Source organism: Erpetoichthys calabaricus, chromosome 2, assembly GCF_900747795.2.
Source record: "Erpetoichthys calabaricus chromosome 2, fErpCal1.3, whole genome shotgun sequence".
NCBI classification, from domain to species: domain Eukaryota; kingdom Metazoa; phylum Chordata; class Cladistia; order Polypteriformes; family Polypteridae; genus Erpetoichthys; species Erpetoichthys calabaricus.
The window spans coordinates 154758096-154776901 of NC_041395.2; the positions used below are offsets into that span (position 1 = coordinate 154758096).

Consider the following 18806-nt stretch of genomic DNA (forward strand, 5'->3'; position numbering starts at 1 on the left):
TAAATGCTTTCTCCAATTTAGTTGTATGTATTTGACCTTCGGACTATTATTTTGCCCTTGTTTAACTTCTAAATGGTACCAAATGCCTTCAGGATCTCTGAAATTGCTAAAAATTGGGATAGGTATCATATAGAAGAAGCAATATGCATGTCTGACTCACTTGCTTAAGACCATTCTATGTGTTCTTTGTTTTTCTCACCTATAATCCCTGAGTTGGTAGCATTTTTTTTGGAACAAAAATACCCAAATCTATAATTGCTGATCAATGCACACACAAATCAACAGCAACCTCGCATCAACAGCAAATTTTTGTGCACAAAATAGAGTGGGAAAATGAGATGAGATGTAAAGTGATTAACTCAGAAAATTCCCGTGGCTTATAAATGCAACAAATTACCAGTGACTCAATTAAAAAAAATAAAACTTGACAACAGGTAACAGAGTGTAGTCAATACAGGTTTGCTCCCATCGTCTATTGGAAGAAAGATGTTTTGCCATTAGTAAGGTCTGCACACATACAATATAACAGTAGTGCTAGCCATTAATATTTTGACAGTCTCTCTCTGAAAGCTTTAGCAGAAGCCTCAGTCTCACTCCTAAAATCTCTTATTCATGAATTCCAGTTTAAGACTGCAGACAAAACATTTTAGTAGCAAATGGGCAAATTAACTTTTAATTCATTTTCCCCAGCAGCAAGACCTTTTCCTGAGGGTTACATCAGTCTGCTTAAAGAATTTATTTTAATGTTTTCCTAAGTCTGTTTATTTATTTATTTTAGAGGAAGTTGAAGCAGATGAAAAGAAGGGTAAATTATACAAACCAACATCTCGATTTTTGGAATCGAAAAGTAACTTGCAATCTGAGAAACAACATCATCATTCTTCTTCAGGGGAAAGAAAACTTGTAAGTAATGTGAGTTGTGTTCTTATACTTTTCTTAACTAATTTTTAAATAAACATAAAATCCTAGGTTAAGTAAATTTCATGATACGAGAGTAATTAAACTAAGTATAGTTTTAAATGTGGATTTAGAATACTCATATTTGTTGTTTTACTTTTTGAAAGAAGTTGCCTCCAACTTTGTGATGTTCGTGGATGTGTTTATGTATAAATATAAATAGATATAGGAACACTTTTTTCCCCCATTTCCTTTTGCTTTTTATGTCTGTTAGCTATTGCCAGTTAACTACTTGCATTTGATAGTTGCTGTCCCGTTGTGGGCATCAAAATGAAAAAAGTAATGTTATGTGTCATAAGGGTAAAAGTCATTAGATGTTTTCAATCAAACCTTATTTTGTGTTGCCTTTTATAGTTAATTAGGGTTTCAATGCAAATTTCTTATTTATGATTTCCTTCCAAGAGAATATTTGATTTGCTATAATTTGATGAAAAATTAATAGATATGCCATTTCCCTCTGTGGAAAAAAATAAGTACACCCTTTGCTCTAATAGCTGGTATTACCCCAGCTGTTTGACAGAAACAACCTCAAGTAGGCACTTGCTATTGCTGTCTACCAGTTGCTGACATCGACTGAGAGTTCTTTTTGTGTTTCTTTCATGCTTGTTTCTTTCAGCTGTGTGATGTTTGATGGGTGTCTAATGGGTACAGCCTGTTTCAAATCATCAACATAGCACACCCCACCCCCCCTGCATTTCGATGGGAATCAGATTCAGGATTTTAGTCTTTTCAGACTTTCCCCAGTTTCTTTTTCAGTCATTCCTTGGTGAATTTACTGATTATCTTTAGAGGCCATTGTCATGTTGCAAATGAACTTCAGTTTTTTGACAGATGATTTAGTGTTATCCTCCAGTACCCTCTAGCACAATGAAGACTGAGCAGTGGATTCTGTGTTATGGTGAGTTGCCCAGGCCCTGATGCAGCAGGGCAACCCCAAACTATATAATTTCCACCACCATGCTTTAGAGTTGGTATCAGGTTCTTCCGCTGAAATGTTGTTTTTGGTTTTCGCCATGTCTTTTGATACTATAGCCAAATAACTCTATCTTTGCCTCTTGTGTTTAGAGCACATTGTTTCAGAAATCATGTTTTTCAGTGTTGACCTGATGATTTCCCTGGAGAGCAGAGCTTTCCTCCTGGCACACCTTCCATGTTGGTCTAATTTGTGTATCCTCTTTCTAATGGTAGACTTGTGCTCTTTGCCATCAAGAATGACAAGAACTACTTGTAGGTCTTGTGATGAAATTCTTGAGGTTCCTAGTGACATATTTCTGTATCTTGTGTTCTAGCCCAGACAAGTTAATCATTTTTTGAAATCTTCTCCAGTTGTAGTTGAACTTATGGACAGTGGAGTGGTAGATTTCCTTCTCAGGGTCTCGGGCATCTTTAACCTTCATTCTGCATTTAGTGTACAACACTGCCACATCACTATTTGTAACAACCCTCACCGGAGATCATCCTTTCCTTTTTCCATAGCAGTAAATCTAATTATAACATTTCAAACTGTCAACACAGTGCCTTTACCTCACAAGCTTGCCTGTCATTCTTAATCATGTCTTTGCTTGTTGGTCATTTTGGTAGTATTACCACAATAAATGGTCCACTAAATAAAGGGTGGCATATCATTTACTGCAGAATTAGCACTTGGATTAACTACACTAATTAGACCATAGTTTAAGAAAATCTGTACTGTTTCATCTGGAGTCAGCTGGCTTCTTTCTGTTAAGCTATTTCAGTATGAAGGCTAATTGTTGGAATCTCATTTGTGAATGGTCTGCTTAAATATTGATAATGCTACACTTATCAAACTTGTCAGTAATACCTGCATTTTAGATAAAAGTGTTTTGTTGTAAAGTGCTTGCTTTGCTTTAACATCTATATCTAAGTTAAGTTAAAATGGGTACATTTTGTGTGTTTGCACAAGTTTAACTGCCCTTACAATTTAGACATTTGTTCCCTTGCCTATACCTCTTACTTGACTTAGATGAGACAGTGTGCTTTTTTATGTATGTATGTATGTGTGTGTGTGTGTGTGTGTGTGTGTGTGTGTGTGTGTGTGTGTGTGTGTGTGTGTGTGTGTGTGTGTGTGAGTGTGAGAAGGTCTGTGATACGGTTTGCATATTTGCAGCTGCAGATCCACAAAGGGAGAAAAATGAATCACGTATCATAAAGTATTTTTTTTTTTTTTTCCCCCAGTGGTATACATAGGACAAACTTCAAAAAGAATCGCAACACGTATACAGGAATATATATATATATATATATATATAAATTAATTAATTGTGAAAAAGACTACTTAGCACTCTTTGGTTTTGCATTTCTTTTTTCAAGTTAAAGCAAAAGCATCTGTTGGTTTTAGGTCACAATTCTTCCACTGTGTAACTACAAATGGAAGGGTAGTTGACAAGAATTTTCAGTATTGATTTTACAGTAGTCTACTAATCATGATGTACTCCCTGAATTACCTTACCACATACATACAGAAAGCTTATGCACTAAAATTTTCTTGTTGGTAATTTTAAAATACAGATGATAAAAGAATCCTGTCACAATACAACCATCATTGTGTCATTACAACATGAGTTAGTAAATGCAAAGATTATTTGAAGTATTTTTATTTATAAAAACTCTTTCAAAGAAACTTTGTATTTAACCTGATTTTACAATGGTACATTTCTTACTTTTGCTGTTGTGAGATTTATTTATTCTTGCATTATATGGATAAAGTATTAGCCATTGTGTGGTGGGGTTTTTTTTCCTGCCACTTCCCAAAGACATGCAAGTTAATTGGCAAGAATAAATAATAGTATTATGATCAGTTAAACTGCACTCTTTGCAGTGGAATAACTCTCTGTCCAAGGTCAGTTCACTCCTTACTCCAATGTTTTTGGGATATCTACTGGTTTCCTCTAACCCTAAATTGGATATGTAGGTTAGGAAAGTGATGGATGCATAATTGTCACATCCATCATAGCCAGAGGATGAGGGCAAATTTCAGCTATGAGATGCTTCAGTATAAAGTGGTTGCAACTACCAGTCATGTCATCTAGCTCTTGGATCATAAACAAAATTATGCATTTATTTATCATTTCATGCAGTAAGTGGGAATGACAAAAACATTTTCTTTCTTTTGTTCTTGTAAGACCACAGGATTCTCCCACTTTATCAAGTTAAACTGTGGGATTTTTAGATTGAATGTGTGATTCCCACAATTTTGAAATTAATATGCGAATCTATTTCTGGCTTCGTTCTAATGGGAATTAGAAGCAAGGTAATGGACGAAATTCTGATATTTAAAAGTATTGTTTGAATAAATGGAAGATGAAGGGAAGGTAGTTAATTTGAAGAAGTACCAACTGTGGCAGTTATATTTTTCCTTTAGCTAGGTGTTCTTGCAGTGTTTACATGATAGGGCAGTTCAGAAGCTTCTGATTTATATGGCACGTGTTGATCAGTTGTGTGATTTTATTTTATTCATTGAGTCATAAGGGGCATTTTGGATATTTATTTATTTAAATACAAATATTACTAGTTGTTTACAAATGAGATGCAAGTTCATGGTTGTTCTGGTATTGTATCTAAATTGTACAATTTTGTCTTGTAGACTGCCAAAAAAAGTGACAAGGAAAAGAAAAAGAGCAATTTAGAGCTATTTAAAGAAGAGTTAAAACAGTAAGTTATTCCTTTTTTCTCTTCTGTACATTAGTTTTGCAGCCTAATTTATTGAATGTCTTTAAATAGAATTCAAGAAGAGAGAGATGAGCGACATAAAATGAAGGGCCGGATAAGTCGATTTGAACCTTTGCCTTCTGATGGGGACCCTCAACGCAGATCCTGTAAGAACTGAAGTTTTCTAACCATATGATATTTGTACTTTTCAACCTGTAGCACTTGTACAGTCTTTTGTGTTCCAAAGCTTATTCAAGTATATTTTCATGTGAAATTGCAATTTTTGCCTTCCTGCCTCTTTTAGCGGATGGTTCTTCACGAAGAAATCGTCCATCCAGTGGTAATAATCTTAGATTTTCTCATGACTTCTAAAATTAAGATATATATATATGTTAGTACACCTGACTTTTGACTACTAATTACTTTTACAGTACTTGATGACTCTGCTCCTGGTTCACATGATGTTGGAGACCCTTCTACAACTAATTTGTATCTTGGAAATATTAATCCTCAGGTAAATGGAATCAAGTGATTAAATGCGCTGTTTTGTTTCTTTTTGCATTGTTCTTGAATTTTTTGGACTTATGTAAAGTTCAGTGGGTTCATTTGTGTTCATGAGTGTTTAGTTTAGTGCCTTGTCCACAGTGGTGTAGCTCTGCTAGGTGGGTAGCCCTACAAAAAAACTTGAAACAAAATGTTTTTTTAAATGAAAAAAAAAAAAGAAAAGTGAATTTTTGTATTTAAATTTTGTAAAATAAATGACTGGACACACAACAAAGGTCTGGGGCAGCCACCCATATAGTTTCCCTGACTGCAAAAGGCTTTCAGTTGAGTACAATAAGTACAGATTTGAGTCCAAAGTAGAAATGATTAAGTATGAAGGATGAGGGGTTTTTATAATTGGGTCCCAGGAAGTGACGTCCTCAGGGCGGGGACAGGCAGGATTTCTCGTATGTGGTCTGCGGAGAAAAAAGAAAGGTTTAGCGCAACCCGCCACCCCCTGGACTGGCATGGAATTGGCATTTTCTGGTCCCTTTGGTTGACTCCCAAGTGCACGTGTGTGACATGGCCATCCCCCACCCTCAGCCCAGACAGTCGGGTGTATCTGGCTGAGAGGTTGTGACACCTCGAAAGAGCATCGGCATTAGCCTGCAGGTTAACCCAGCAGTAAAGGACCGAAAACTTGTATAGCTGTAGGTCCAAGAACCACTTTGTGACCCGTGGGTTCGACTTCTTGTGCAAGGCCATCCACTGTAGGGGTGCATGGTCGGTCACCAGGGTGAACTCCCGGCCCAAGAGGTAGTACCTCCAGCTGGGAGATTGCCCATTTAACCGCTAGGGCTTCCCGCTCCACTTTCTGGCTGAGATACATGACGAGGTCTTCAATTCCATCGACTGGAGGATAAACGGTAAAGAAAAGTTGGGAGTTTTCTGTACTGAAGCTGATGTAAGGGCCTGTTTCAAGTCACTAAATGCACCTTCTGATTTAGCATCCCATGCCAATGATTTGAGCACCTCTTCTTTGTGAGATTTGTCAAGGGTGCCGTTCTCTCAGAAAACCGGGGCACAAACTGGCGATGATAGCCTGTTATTCCGAGAAAGCCTTGGACTTGCTGCTTGGGTCTCGGATGGGGCCATTTCAAAATGTCATCAACTTTCGAACACTGTGGTTGTACAGTACCCCAGCCCATTAGGTAGCGTATATATTTGGCCTCTGTTAACCTGAAGAAACATTTCTTTGGATTAATTCGCAGGCCGGCTTCACTTAGCATCCGCAGTATTGCTTGTACCTGCTGTAGGTGTTCCCTCCATGTGCTGGAATAGATGATAACATCATCCAGGTAGGTAGCACTGTATGATTTATGGGGCCGGAGCACTTTTGTCCACCATACGCTGGAAGGTCACGGATGCCCCATGTAACCCAAATGGAAGGACAAGATAACTGCCAGTGTCCACTAGGGGTGCTAAACATGGTCTTCTCCTTTGGGGAATCCTTTAAAGGAACCTGCCAGTACCCTTTTGTAATATCGAGGGTGGTCGCAAAACCTCCAACGTCTGTCAGGTTTTTCGATCAACATGATAGGACTGGACCAGGGACTATGACACTCCTCTATTACACCTAGTTCCAGCATTCGTTTGATCTCCAGCTCCACTTCTGTTCTTTTTGCTTCCGGAAGGCGAAAGAGGTGTTCTCAGACTATTACTCCCAAGCACACGTATGTGACAATGTGTTATCTCTGTGTTTGGTATTTACTTCTCTGCTCCATTAAACTCCAACCATCTAGAAAAGCCATTGAATTAAAGCTCTTTGGAAAGACTTGCTTTGCAACTATAATGTAGTCCATATTAACCAAGTTCTTTCATCTTGTCTTCGAGGCACATCTTCATTTAGACATCATTTGTTACTTGGTTTCAAGCACAATTAAAATTTACATTTTGCAACATGTGGCAATTAGTATCGATTGGCAAAATTTGCCAAAGTATTTTTTGCAGCAGTTACATGCTGTGTTCACCAGTAATCTGTTCACCAAATATTTTCCTAGAAATTTACCATGCACCCAGATTTGGTGAACATTTTTTCCCAAAGCACCCTGTCATGCTTTGTGGATCCTGTATGACATCACAGAGCTGTACCAGCCATGTACAGAATTTTGTAATGCATGCTTTCTGCAAGATTTATTGCCGACTTTGCCAGAGCTGTGTCAGAAGTACTAGAGAGAAAAAAAGTTTCCGCTACTGAGGAAATCCACTTGAAAGTAGATCAGTTCCTACTTCCCTATTGATTTTTAATGTTGTTCAGCAAAGTTTGGAAACATTTACGTGATTTCAGTGAACTCGAGGTGAAGCAATTTCAATAGAGTTAAAATTATAATAAACTACCTTGATAAGACTGACCTGAAAACATTGATATGTTAAATTGAATATAGGACAGATCATACTTTAAATATTTTGCTAATATTTTAGATATTAGAGCTAAAGTTTTCCTCTTTTCTGTCTAAAAATTTATTACAATATTTTCTTATTTAATTCCTAGATGAATGAAGAAATGCTTTGTCAAGAATTTGGCCGGTTTGGTCCCTTGGCCAGTGTGAAAATAATGTGGCCTCGCACAGATGAAGAGAGGGCAAGAGAAAGAAATTGTGGCTTTGTTGCATTTATGAACAGACGGGATGCTGAAAGAGCTTTAAAGCATTTAAATGGTGAATTTTATTGTTTTTGCCCACTACTATTCATGTGAACCAAAGCTATTGTAGTTTATAAGAAAGCTGTTAATTGTGTCTGTTAGCTCATCCTCGTAAGTTGTCTTAACTTTAATTGTAACTATCTAGGCAAATGAAAGCCACAATATTTTTGAACAATTGTGATTTACAGTAAACCAGAAAGGTATCATTAACTGGTATTTTTCAGTTAATATTAGATATTTTGAAAATGATATATTATGACTTGTGTTTATTTTCAGGAAAGATGATAATGTCATTTGAAATGAAATTGGGCTGGGGAAAAGCTGTACCAATACCACCCCATCCAATATATATTCCACCTTCAATGATGGAACACACACTACCACCCCCTCCATCAGGCCTGCCATTTAATGCTCAGCCAAGGGAGAGGTTGAAAAATCCTGCAGCTCCTTTGTTGCCTCCTCCTAAAAATAAAGAGGAGTTTGATAAGGTAATTAAATTGTTCTATATGGTGATGTGTTACATATAATAGACACAAGAATATGTATTCAAGTTAATACTGTTTAGAAGTTTTGTATTTTAAGAATTTTTAAAGCTTATTAACTCAGTTGTACAGTGATAGATTTTTTTTTTTTATTTGCCCAGTGCCTCTGTAAAGTATTGACCCACTTTGGACTTTCTCTTTTTGTCATGTTACTAACTCAAGTTAAAGTTACATTTATTTTTGTTACACCAATGACAGTTATCTGCCAATCAGGACTGTGAATAATTGAAATAAGTGTCTTATACTCTAAGGTGAGCTGAAGTGCAGAGGTTTCCTCATTTTATTGTAATACTTGAGTGACTACCATCTTTAATCATTTATTTAGTTTTAGTTCCCAAGCTTGATTTGTGGGTTGGGATGTACAGTGTTCCAAGTTCATAGTGCAGATTCATTTCCATTGTTAAAGATGAAAGATGCTAATCATCTGTTTACACCTGACTGTCATTCAAGCTTAGTTAGAAAAATCCTCCAGAAAAGGACAAAAAACTCAATGATCATCAAGGCAAAACTACTGTCCCCAGAACTAAGTTGGATGGACATTGAATATAGATTTAACCCTAGTTACATAGTAAATACACATTAGATGATCACCTTTTTTTAAAAGAAAAATATCAAAGAGCAACTTTGTAGTCTTTTTAATGTATCTGTTTTTTAATAGTCGTATTTTAATTACCTCAATTTAAAGCTGTTACTGAGCATGCTATATGAATAGATGTGAATGATAGAGTTGCATTTTGTTAGTAACACAACAAAATTTGCAATTGTTCTGGTGGGTGAATATTTGCTGGTTTCATTAGAGTGAAGCTGTCATACCAATCCTAAATTGAGTTTTGCATGTTTGTGCGCCATTTTGTTTTGGTGCAGTCATTCTACAAGATATTGATAATCCCAAGTTAAACTACTGAACAGCTGTAAACTGCATTTTTCTGTGACTTATGAACTGAAATGGGGGGGGGGGGGGGGGGGAATGTCTGAACAGGTTTTTATGAACTGAAATTCTTGGGGTAGTGGAATGTCGGACCAAGTTTTTATGAACTGAAATTCTTGGGTGGTGGGGTGGGATGTCAAATATAGTTTTTATAATTTGTGCTTTGATAACTTAGAAATACAGTGAACTTAATATTTGTGGAAAGTTCTTTATTTATAAATCCCATTTTCCATTAGCTAAAATTTGGTAAGTATAAAACAGATGCATTGATTTTAATAGCAGGCCAACTTTAGGCACACATGATGCACAGTTAGCTTGTAGTTTTGCATATTTTTTTTTTTTTCTTGCCCCCTCCTGTAAGTCACATTAGTTACTCAGGTCGGTTTTGAGATACTAGTTCTTGATTCTCATTACCTAGTCCCATTTTTTTTTCTTTGCAACTCTAGTATTTTAATGAGTTATCTGTATACTGTACATTAATAATTTTAAAATTTAGTCTTTATAGTACTAATGGGCAGTTTCTTTGTATGAAGTTTTAAAACTGACAGTAGTAAAGGAAAGTTGTGATACTGTGCAGTTTTATGATGCATTTTCTTATATTTTGCTTGTTGTTTAACAATACTCACATATTCTATGTTTATTATCTGATGTGACTTCATATACAGACTCTGTCGCAAGCCATAGTCAAAGTGGTTATCCCAACAGAAAGGTACATGTTTTTCTTTTTTAAATTAATGTAAACTTTAGAAATATCCCATTTCACCAAAACTGAAATTGAAAATTGCATGCTTTTGGATGGTGGTTTGGTTGAGCAATAGCTTCATTTATAGCAATGACTGATTCTGTTGTTGGTTAGCACAATGCAGCTATTTATTCACTGGTATTTTTGTATTAGTAGAGAATTTTGCAGTTTTAAATAAACACATTATTGAAGTCTTTATTTTAATCTAAGGTATTGCCAAATATTATTTAGGTTTGTTAAAATGAGAACAGAATGGAAAGCAGTTGGCAAATTGGCATGTATGAGCTTTCCTTAGTGTTATTTACTAATACAATATATGGTAAATATTTTTTGACTATATATTTTTTTTTATTAAAGTGGTACTGGCTTCTATATTATACAATTGCCTGTTTATTTAGCTCAATTGACCACAACACATTTTAATGTAGTAATATGGAAACCACTTGAAAACTAAAAAAAATCTTTTGTGTTAATTATATATGGTTAATTGCCACAATTATATAGTAAAACAAACTTTTCAAAATATAAAGTATCAATTTGATTTGCATACTGAATGTACATTTGAAATTTGGCAGTATTTTGAGCTCTTAAAACTCAATGTGAGGAAGAGTGCTAGTTGGCAGCCAGGATGGGTGAAACACTGTATTGTTTAACAGGCAGTCTTCGCTATATTGTATTTGACATAATTCAGCTTGGTTGACAGCAGGGCATAGTCAAAATCCTGTGATTAAAGCTTTTACATCTACTTGTGCAGTTATAAACCTTATTATATTAAAGTGAAACTTTATAAACAGAAGAGCATTTGGCCATAATTTATATAATTTACACAATACAGTTTAAAAAGCTATACTTGAAGTCTGATGCAAATTAAATATTAACTGTCTTAGAATGTGAAAGATGATTTTTAAAATCAAAACTATTGCTCATCCCAACTGATGCCCTCCAAGCCCCATTGTTTGAAATGCATAGGTTAACCGCCTATGCAGCAAAATGATTAAAGTCCCTATTCTCTGAATGACCTTTGACATTGGCCTTGATGAGCAGCACAAGCTGAACTGTCTGCAGCTGCGGAGGACCAGAAAATCATCATGGGATGGATTGGGAAAGTATACAGTTTATTTTGTGTTTTTTTTTTTTTTTTTTTTCTTTTTTTTTTTTTTTTTTTTTTTTTTGTTTTTTGTTTTGTTTTTTTATAAACCTGACCTTGGAATATTCGGCTCGATTTTAAATATGATTGCATTAGACAAAGACTTTATTCTCTAAATTAATATTGTACATGACCACTCTGTACTGTTGTAAGTCGATCGAATTTGTACTTTTTGGTGACATTTGATAATTCTTTGATAAAAGAAGTTTAGCCTATTACTGCCAACAGTCTATACTGTTTGGTGGTGCAAACATCCACATAAATTAATTTGCATTGCTTTGTAGTGTCAATTTGCAGTAGTGTCGTCTGCAGTTGCAGACTTATTGAATTACTATGAAACATTCATAATAAATATTTACATATTATGTATAATATATATCTCAATTGAAATATATTTAATGAAAGAATATTGTACATTTATTATTTACTTTTAAAAATTCAAATTAAAATACAGGTGTTTAGTTGACCATAACATGTTATTTGTGCCTTATATTTTAGCAGTTGAGGGAAGTAAAAAGATTTTCTAGGTTCACTTCTAAGTTCAGGTTTTTCTTAATTCACAGCTCAATTATGATTTTATCGAGACAGTGGAAAATGTAGAATTTAATTAATTCAAGTTAAAACTTTAAATACATTTCAATAAATATAGTCATCCCAACTATCTTCATAAAGACCCCGTTGTCTTCTGGTTTATATTCCAAATGCAATTTCAGGTTTTATTTCCAGTTCAATATTATTTCTAATTTCATTAAATCTGCAGTTCATGAATCTATCATTATGGATAGGTACACCACATATTGATAGTAAAGTTTTTGAAATTTGTGAATAGAAACCAGATGATACGGTTGCCTTCTTGAGTGCTAAATTGAGTTGCCTGTTTATAAAGGAAATGTTTGTTTTTGTATTCAGTTATTCTGCTGACATGCTTTGTACAATACTGTTTTTTGTATTTTTTTTTTGCTTTTTCTAATTGTCTCAAAAATGTAGTCTGCAGTTGTTTAACCCCAGTAAATATGTGCATTTTTGCTCTGTTGTTCAAAAACCATGAAACTCTACCTTAGAATCATCAGTTAGAATGGATTGGTTTAAATTTTCTAAGTTAAAATTGTTGAAGTAACTTGACCACCTATCAAGTGGTACAAGAAATGATCATATTCCATGCTTAATATAAGTAAATAAATTGTTGTTTGCTATTCTATAGAACCCTTACATTATCTTTATAGAAGAGTTGCTTAAAATGTTTGTTTAAATTAATATTATAAAAAAAAAAAAAAACATTGAGAAGGGTTAGTACGGTTAATAAATTGCACACGGTAGCAATTTAAGAGCCTGAATATGTTTGCTTTAACTGTGTGTTTCTTATAGGAATTTACTTTCTTTGATTCACCGAATGATTGAATTTGTGGTGCGTGAAGGACCCATGTTTGAAGCCATGATAATGAACAGAGAAATAAATAACCCCATGTTCAGGTATTTTTTAAAAATTTCTTATGTAAAGGAAGAGTTTTTATTTCTAATATGTGTGTAATATATAATAAGTGTGTGTTTTTTTTTTTTGTTTTTTTTTTTTTTTTCATTCTGCATAGGTTTCTTTTTGAGAATCAAAGTCCTGCCCATGTTTACTATAGATGGAAGTTGTATACCATTTTGCAGGTATGTTAAAGAATTCCTAAAGAAAACATTGCATTTCTTGTTGATCTTTTTAACTATATAAGAAATCAAAATGAGGTTCTGATGAACCTTTTCATTATGGTAAGCTGTGGAATAGGTCAAAATGTAAGAAATGAAAATAATTTTTATTTAGAATTTTGTTTAGAAGATACTCCCGCCATATTTATTTTCAATCCTTGTTCAGTATTACATATAAAGTTTGACAAATTAAACAGATATTTTTGCAAATTATTTGATGGTTAATTTTCAACTTTGTCAGGCTGAGAATTGGGTAATAGTGTGCTTAAAAAGGACCCAAATAGTAATAAGGTAAACAATAGTTAATTAAATCATCAGTGTGTATATTGACTTGTTTTCTTTTATATATCAATTAAGGGTGACTCTCCGAATAAATGGAGGACAGAAGATTTTCGAATGTTCAAAAGTGGGTCATTGTGGAGGCCCCCACCTTTAAATCCATACTTGCATGGTACAGCAGATGAACAAGAGAAGGAAACTTTGGAAGAGCCGAGCAAGAAAGGTTCACTTAAAGAAGAGTTAGTATTCACCAAATTTTACTTTTAAATCTTAATTCATATTTCTTGGCACTTAAATTTAGCTTCAACTAGTGCTGGGCGGTATACCGGTTCTTACCGAAAACCATTTTTTATTTTTGTTATGATATGGATTTTTGTTATACCGCAACACCGGTTTAAATTGCCTAAACGACGTTCAGAATGTGACGCAGCGGGAAACTGTTCACGTGGGGACCTTTTTCACTGCTACACCGCTAATCACAGCGGTGTTGCACGGGGGCTCTTTTTCACTGCTACACCGCTAAATAGGTAGCGGTAGTGTAGGTATTGCACTCTGAAAATGGACAGAGAACATTCTGAAACTGAAGCTGTAGCAGACGATAAAGTTGAACATGATGACACAGAATAACTTTTGCCGAAAAATTAGGCAGACAGCACGCGTGCAATAAAGAAAGTCCGCTCAGAAGAACGTGCATTGAATTCTGCGTTCGTGTCTCCAACCACCGGATCACAAACCCAACATTTACACAATATTTAAGTTAAACCTGTGCGATACCCATTCATACATCCAGTTTTTTGGAGCCTCGTCACACCTGCCATAAAGGTCTCTACACTGAACGTACAACCTGGGGACCCCTTACTGCCAGGGAGCAGCACTACCGCCTCACTACCGTGTTTGATTAATACCTGCTTTAATGCATTTCATCATGAAAATGATATCAAGTATTTATCTTAGCATTCTAAATTTTTAGAGAGCAGGAATACCATGAAATGAAGGATTCTGTGCGGTGATTGCTGCCTCCTCTTAGTGCGGAGGAAGTCAGTTTAAGAAGCATAGTGATTAACAACTGGGTCGGGGAACACAACACAAAGCATTTAATGTGCTGCATTAACTTATGACGGGGTTTGAGAAAATCGAGTAAATTAAACATTGATTTTAGGATGAAGTTTAGTTTATGACATTCTACTTTAATTATGAAGTAAACTATGAAAATAAAGTGAAAATGTCAACTTTAATGTTGACATAAGCATCAAAATTAAAGGCTGAGTGACTTGTTTTTCTTGTCATACACATTTCATTGTATGTTGACCCTCTGTTAACCTATATATGACAAATAAACCTAAACCTAACCTTAAAGTGGAAATGTCGAGAATAAAGTCAGCATGTCGACTTTATTCTTGACATATACTGGTAGTTTGTTTTTGTTTGTCCCTCTTTACTGTATTTTTTTTTTCTTCACTGTAGCCCTAATGCACTTCCGTAGGGCTATACCGCAAATAGCATTATACAGTAAATGCAAGTTGCTGTTATTTTATTTATATATATATATATATATATATATATATATATATATATATATATATATATATATTATAATATATATATATATATATATATATATATATATATATAGCTTAGCTTGAAGCAAGGTCAATATTAATGCAGTTTGCCTAAATGATGGTACAGTTGGTAAGGATGTCATCACAAAGTTGCACTTGTTTTATTTTATTTTGGTGAATACTGTGTAATGCACCTAGTCTTGAAGTAATAGTGCAGCTATCAGTAATAATACTATTATTTATTTTATTGTTATTATTTATTAGTTTAAATATTATGCAGTTTATTGATGGTAAAGTTGTTGAAAAAGTCACTTTAACGTGTCAGTGGACAGAGATGGTTAACATTAACAAAGTGTAGTTGGTTCACAAAAAATATTTACTATTTATTACTTTTCTAAGACATGTTCAGTGCAATACAACTTTTGACAAGCACCTCTGGATGTTTTACAAAGTCTAAATGCTCTCTTTGGATGGTTGAAAATATGTTGTCAAAATCATAGTTTAAGTTTTTGCAAAATTTGTTTAATAAAAAGGTTCTATATTTTGACTGCAACTGTCATGCAATAGGATTCCTTCTCTTCATTAGTGTCACCCCCTTGAAAACTATCACTTTATGGGGCCATGCAAACCTGTATTAATACTTGTGTGCACATTAAAATGTTTTTTGTGCAATGTACAATTCTCATAACAGTGGAATAGGTTATTCTTAGCCAGTCTACTGCAGTAATTGCAGTGGAAAAATGTGGTTAACATTCACTCATGCATGGGGGAAAAAAATACCGTCCAATACCGGTGAAACCGGGATAATTTAGAAAAATACCGTGATATAGAATTTTGGTGATACCGCCCACCCCTAGCTTCAACAGACAGCTTCATCTTTCACCATTGATTGTATTTGCCTATAGGCTGGTTTAAGCAAAAAACAAAAAAAAAAACTACAAGTTAAATATTCAAATGTTCTGGTAATTGGAGGCCTTTTTAATAGGAACAGTAATGAAGGAGTAATGCAAATTAAACACAGTGTCACTAGCATTAGATCAGATTCATTTTATTGCCATTGTAAACTGCAAATGGACTAAAGGAATCTACACTTTTTCATTGAGTTTTTTTATTTCATTATACTGCACATGCAGTATAAAGTTTTTTTATTATAGTGAAACTCATTTTCCTCTTATTTGATGCTATGACTAGAATGGTAAAGCAGAGTTCTTCAGCATTGAAAACCATTGAGAAATTATGTATAATAGTATGGCTTATGTGTGTTAGTTTGGAGATTAGGGAGTCGTGTGACAAGAATATTCTAAAGACATTTAACTTCACAAAGGGTCCGGTAGACTACAGAGGCTTCGACCTTGATTTTTTTTTTTTTTTTTTTTTTTTTTTTTATAACTTTCCTTACTTCAGCTTCTATCTTCCTTACCTGATATTAGTCACTTTTTGATACATAATAAAAACTTAAGATCTAGTTACATAGCAGTAAATGACTTGATAGATAAACTTTAGCAAATCATATAGTAAATTGATGAAATTAATGAAAAAGGATCCTTAGCGCTGAATTTATCCTATTTTTAAATTTCATAATAGGTTACCTCTTTGCTTCCCTTTGCTGATTGCCAAGTTGCAATCTTGTTATGGTGGTGCAGTTAGTTTTCTCTCAATAGGACCAACAAATGCATGTGCAGCACACCATAATTTCAGGAAAGGCCTAGTCACCTTATTTTTCTGGTTGCAATTAGTGGATCTACTCATTTTGACACATTTTCACTCTTAAGATATATTTTCTTTGATTGAAAAATTGACAGCATAAACTTTGTAGTGTAAATAGCTGCAATTAATGTGTTTGAAATGCAATTCTATTGACCATATGATTTCTACCTTTCCAAATACCCTCTCATTTTAAATTCTTGTGCTGATTTGTCTAATCAAACATGGTCTACATGTACCTTATTTTAAAATGTGTTGGCTTTGAAACCTTCCAGCTTTGTACCCTTCACCTCTGGCTTGTTTTGCCCACTCTGCGCCATCATCTCTTTTCTCCAGTGGGAACTGGTGCAGGCTGGGTGTCAGTTGCTCTTATTGTGTGAAAATTGAGAAATGCAGTTCCTGGAGAGTTTATATAATGGTCTTGTCTACCTAAAATCGTGGGTGTTTGTATTAGGAATTTTTGTATTTTTTTCTTTATTACATTCTTTGTTGTATATTTTACGTAGCATATGGAGTAACATATACTTTGTGTATATGACAGTAAATCTGAACTGATTATGTTACGGTTTTTATCTAATTTTTAGTTTTTTGAAAAAACCAAGACCACTTCTGCATGGCTTCACTAAGTTCACAACGCTATTCAGCATTACCCACTTTCTGTATCATGTGTGGTGTATACCAAATGATGATAAATTTAAAGAAGAAATAAAAAGGTCACTTTAGTGACTATGCGATAGACCTAAACCACACTGAAAACAGAATGAAGTGCCATAAACCAATTATCAAATTTTATTGTGAATCCTGAGTTGTCCATGTTGAGGATATTAACAAAGAGCAGCCGAGGACGATGTTCTTTAAATGAACAAAAGTAATTTTTCTCTGTTTTAAAAACTTAAATTTTTTTCAAGTAATTTTTATGACCTTACTGAACACCACTTCTGGTGCTCTCGCATGTAATGGGGAAAACCTATGGCATCATTTGTGCCCATATTTGCCCACTGCTACAGATGATTTCTGTAGTCCATGACTGAAATAGCTGGAAATAACAGAGGCAGCAAATTACAGCTAAGCAGCAATACTAGATAATTTCAATAATGTAAGCAGGAGAGAATGTGTTCAAAGTAAAAACAATATATTAGGGGAAACTACACCCAGTGGTGAAAGGTTTTAAAGACAGAGAGAGAAGCAGGGAGGAGCACACAATTTGTCTTAAAATGGCTGAATATCATTAAAGTTTTCTTCCAAACTCCCCCCGTAAAATGATACGGAAATTGTGTTATACAATATTCATGCAATCTCAAGATACGGATCAATACTAGTTAACAGTCTGTGTTTAATCGGTGAATCTTTTCATGTGGCAAATTAATATATCATGACTGTGAAGAAATAATTTAATCTTGAATATTATATAACTTACCCTTTAAGTCTCTGTTATAATTCTGTTGTCGATGCTGAATGCTGGCCAGACCATGGTTCATATTGAGAGATACACTGTAAGAACAGAGTTTCTGTGGTCCAGTATTTCACTGTGGTGTACAAGGTCCAGATGCACATTGAATAGGCAAGAATTAATTTCTAAAGGCATGTTATTCTCTAGCTTTAGAGGTTCAGTGTTTGCATTATACATAATTTTGTGATTTTCAGCATCAATACTGATTTGGATGACAAACATACAGCATAAATTACAAATGCTACAAATTTTTCAGATTCATGTTCACGTAAGATCACTTGTCATATTTTAATCCCCAAATAGTTTTTTTGTTGTAAAAAGTAATATTCATTCCAAAGCCCATTTTTGTAAGTTGGGGGGCAAAGTCTTATTTGTTATAATTTAGTAGTTTGGGGCAAGTATTCCAATGCCATTTTGTATTTATTTTCCTATACATCATCTCCTTTTTGCTCTCTGAATCAGTTGTCTCATTTGTATAAGTTATGTTAAAGAACTTGTGTTTTGTCTATCTGGGTAAGATTGAGAAGGCGTAATTAGGGTTTTTGGATTGGATATGACAGCGTCAGGTAATGAGACCTCATATTAGGAGTGTATTATATACTCCATAATGCAGACAATAGCTTTGATGTACATATTTTAGTAATCCTAAATACAAGCTTAGAAGGGAATATTGTAGTCTTGAGGGAATTTAATTACCCACATATTAACTGGGCAAGTCTTACAAAGAGTGGAGTACAAAAACTGTAGTTTTTAGATGTAATCTAACTTTTTAATCACAGTATGTTAAAGCACCAATGAGACAGAGGCCTATCCTGATTTAGTATTCTGTTAATAGTCAAGGCAACAGTGATTGAACCATTAAGATCTAATGATCATAGTAGATATGAGTGTTTTGGCAGAGTACACTTTATAAAATAGTTCAATTTTAGTAGGGCACACTTTCAGCAGTGTTTCAA

General features: G+C 34.4%; 1 protein-coding gene across 1 annotated transcript in view; it reads left to right on the forward strand.

Moving 5' to 3' along the window:
• Window positions 1-18806, forward strand: part of u2surp (U2 snRNP-associated SURP domain containing) — a 90569-nt gene that overhangs the window by 51921 nt on the left and 19842 nt on the right. The window contains 11 exon segments of the mRNA XM_051922909.1: window positions 779-903; window positions 4562-4629; window positions 4699-4793; window positions 4931-4966; window positions 5058-5140; window positions 7661-7826; window positions 8087-8298; window positions 9946-9989; window positions 12535-12639; window positions 12756-12822; window positions 13216-13376. Of these exon segments, the coding sequence (XP_051778869.1) occupies window positions 779-903; window positions 4562-4629; window positions 4699-4793; window positions 4931-4966; window positions 5058-5140; window positions 7661-7826; window positions 8087-8298; window positions 9946-9989; window positions 12535-12639; window positions 12756-12822; window positions 13216-13376 (1162 nt within the window).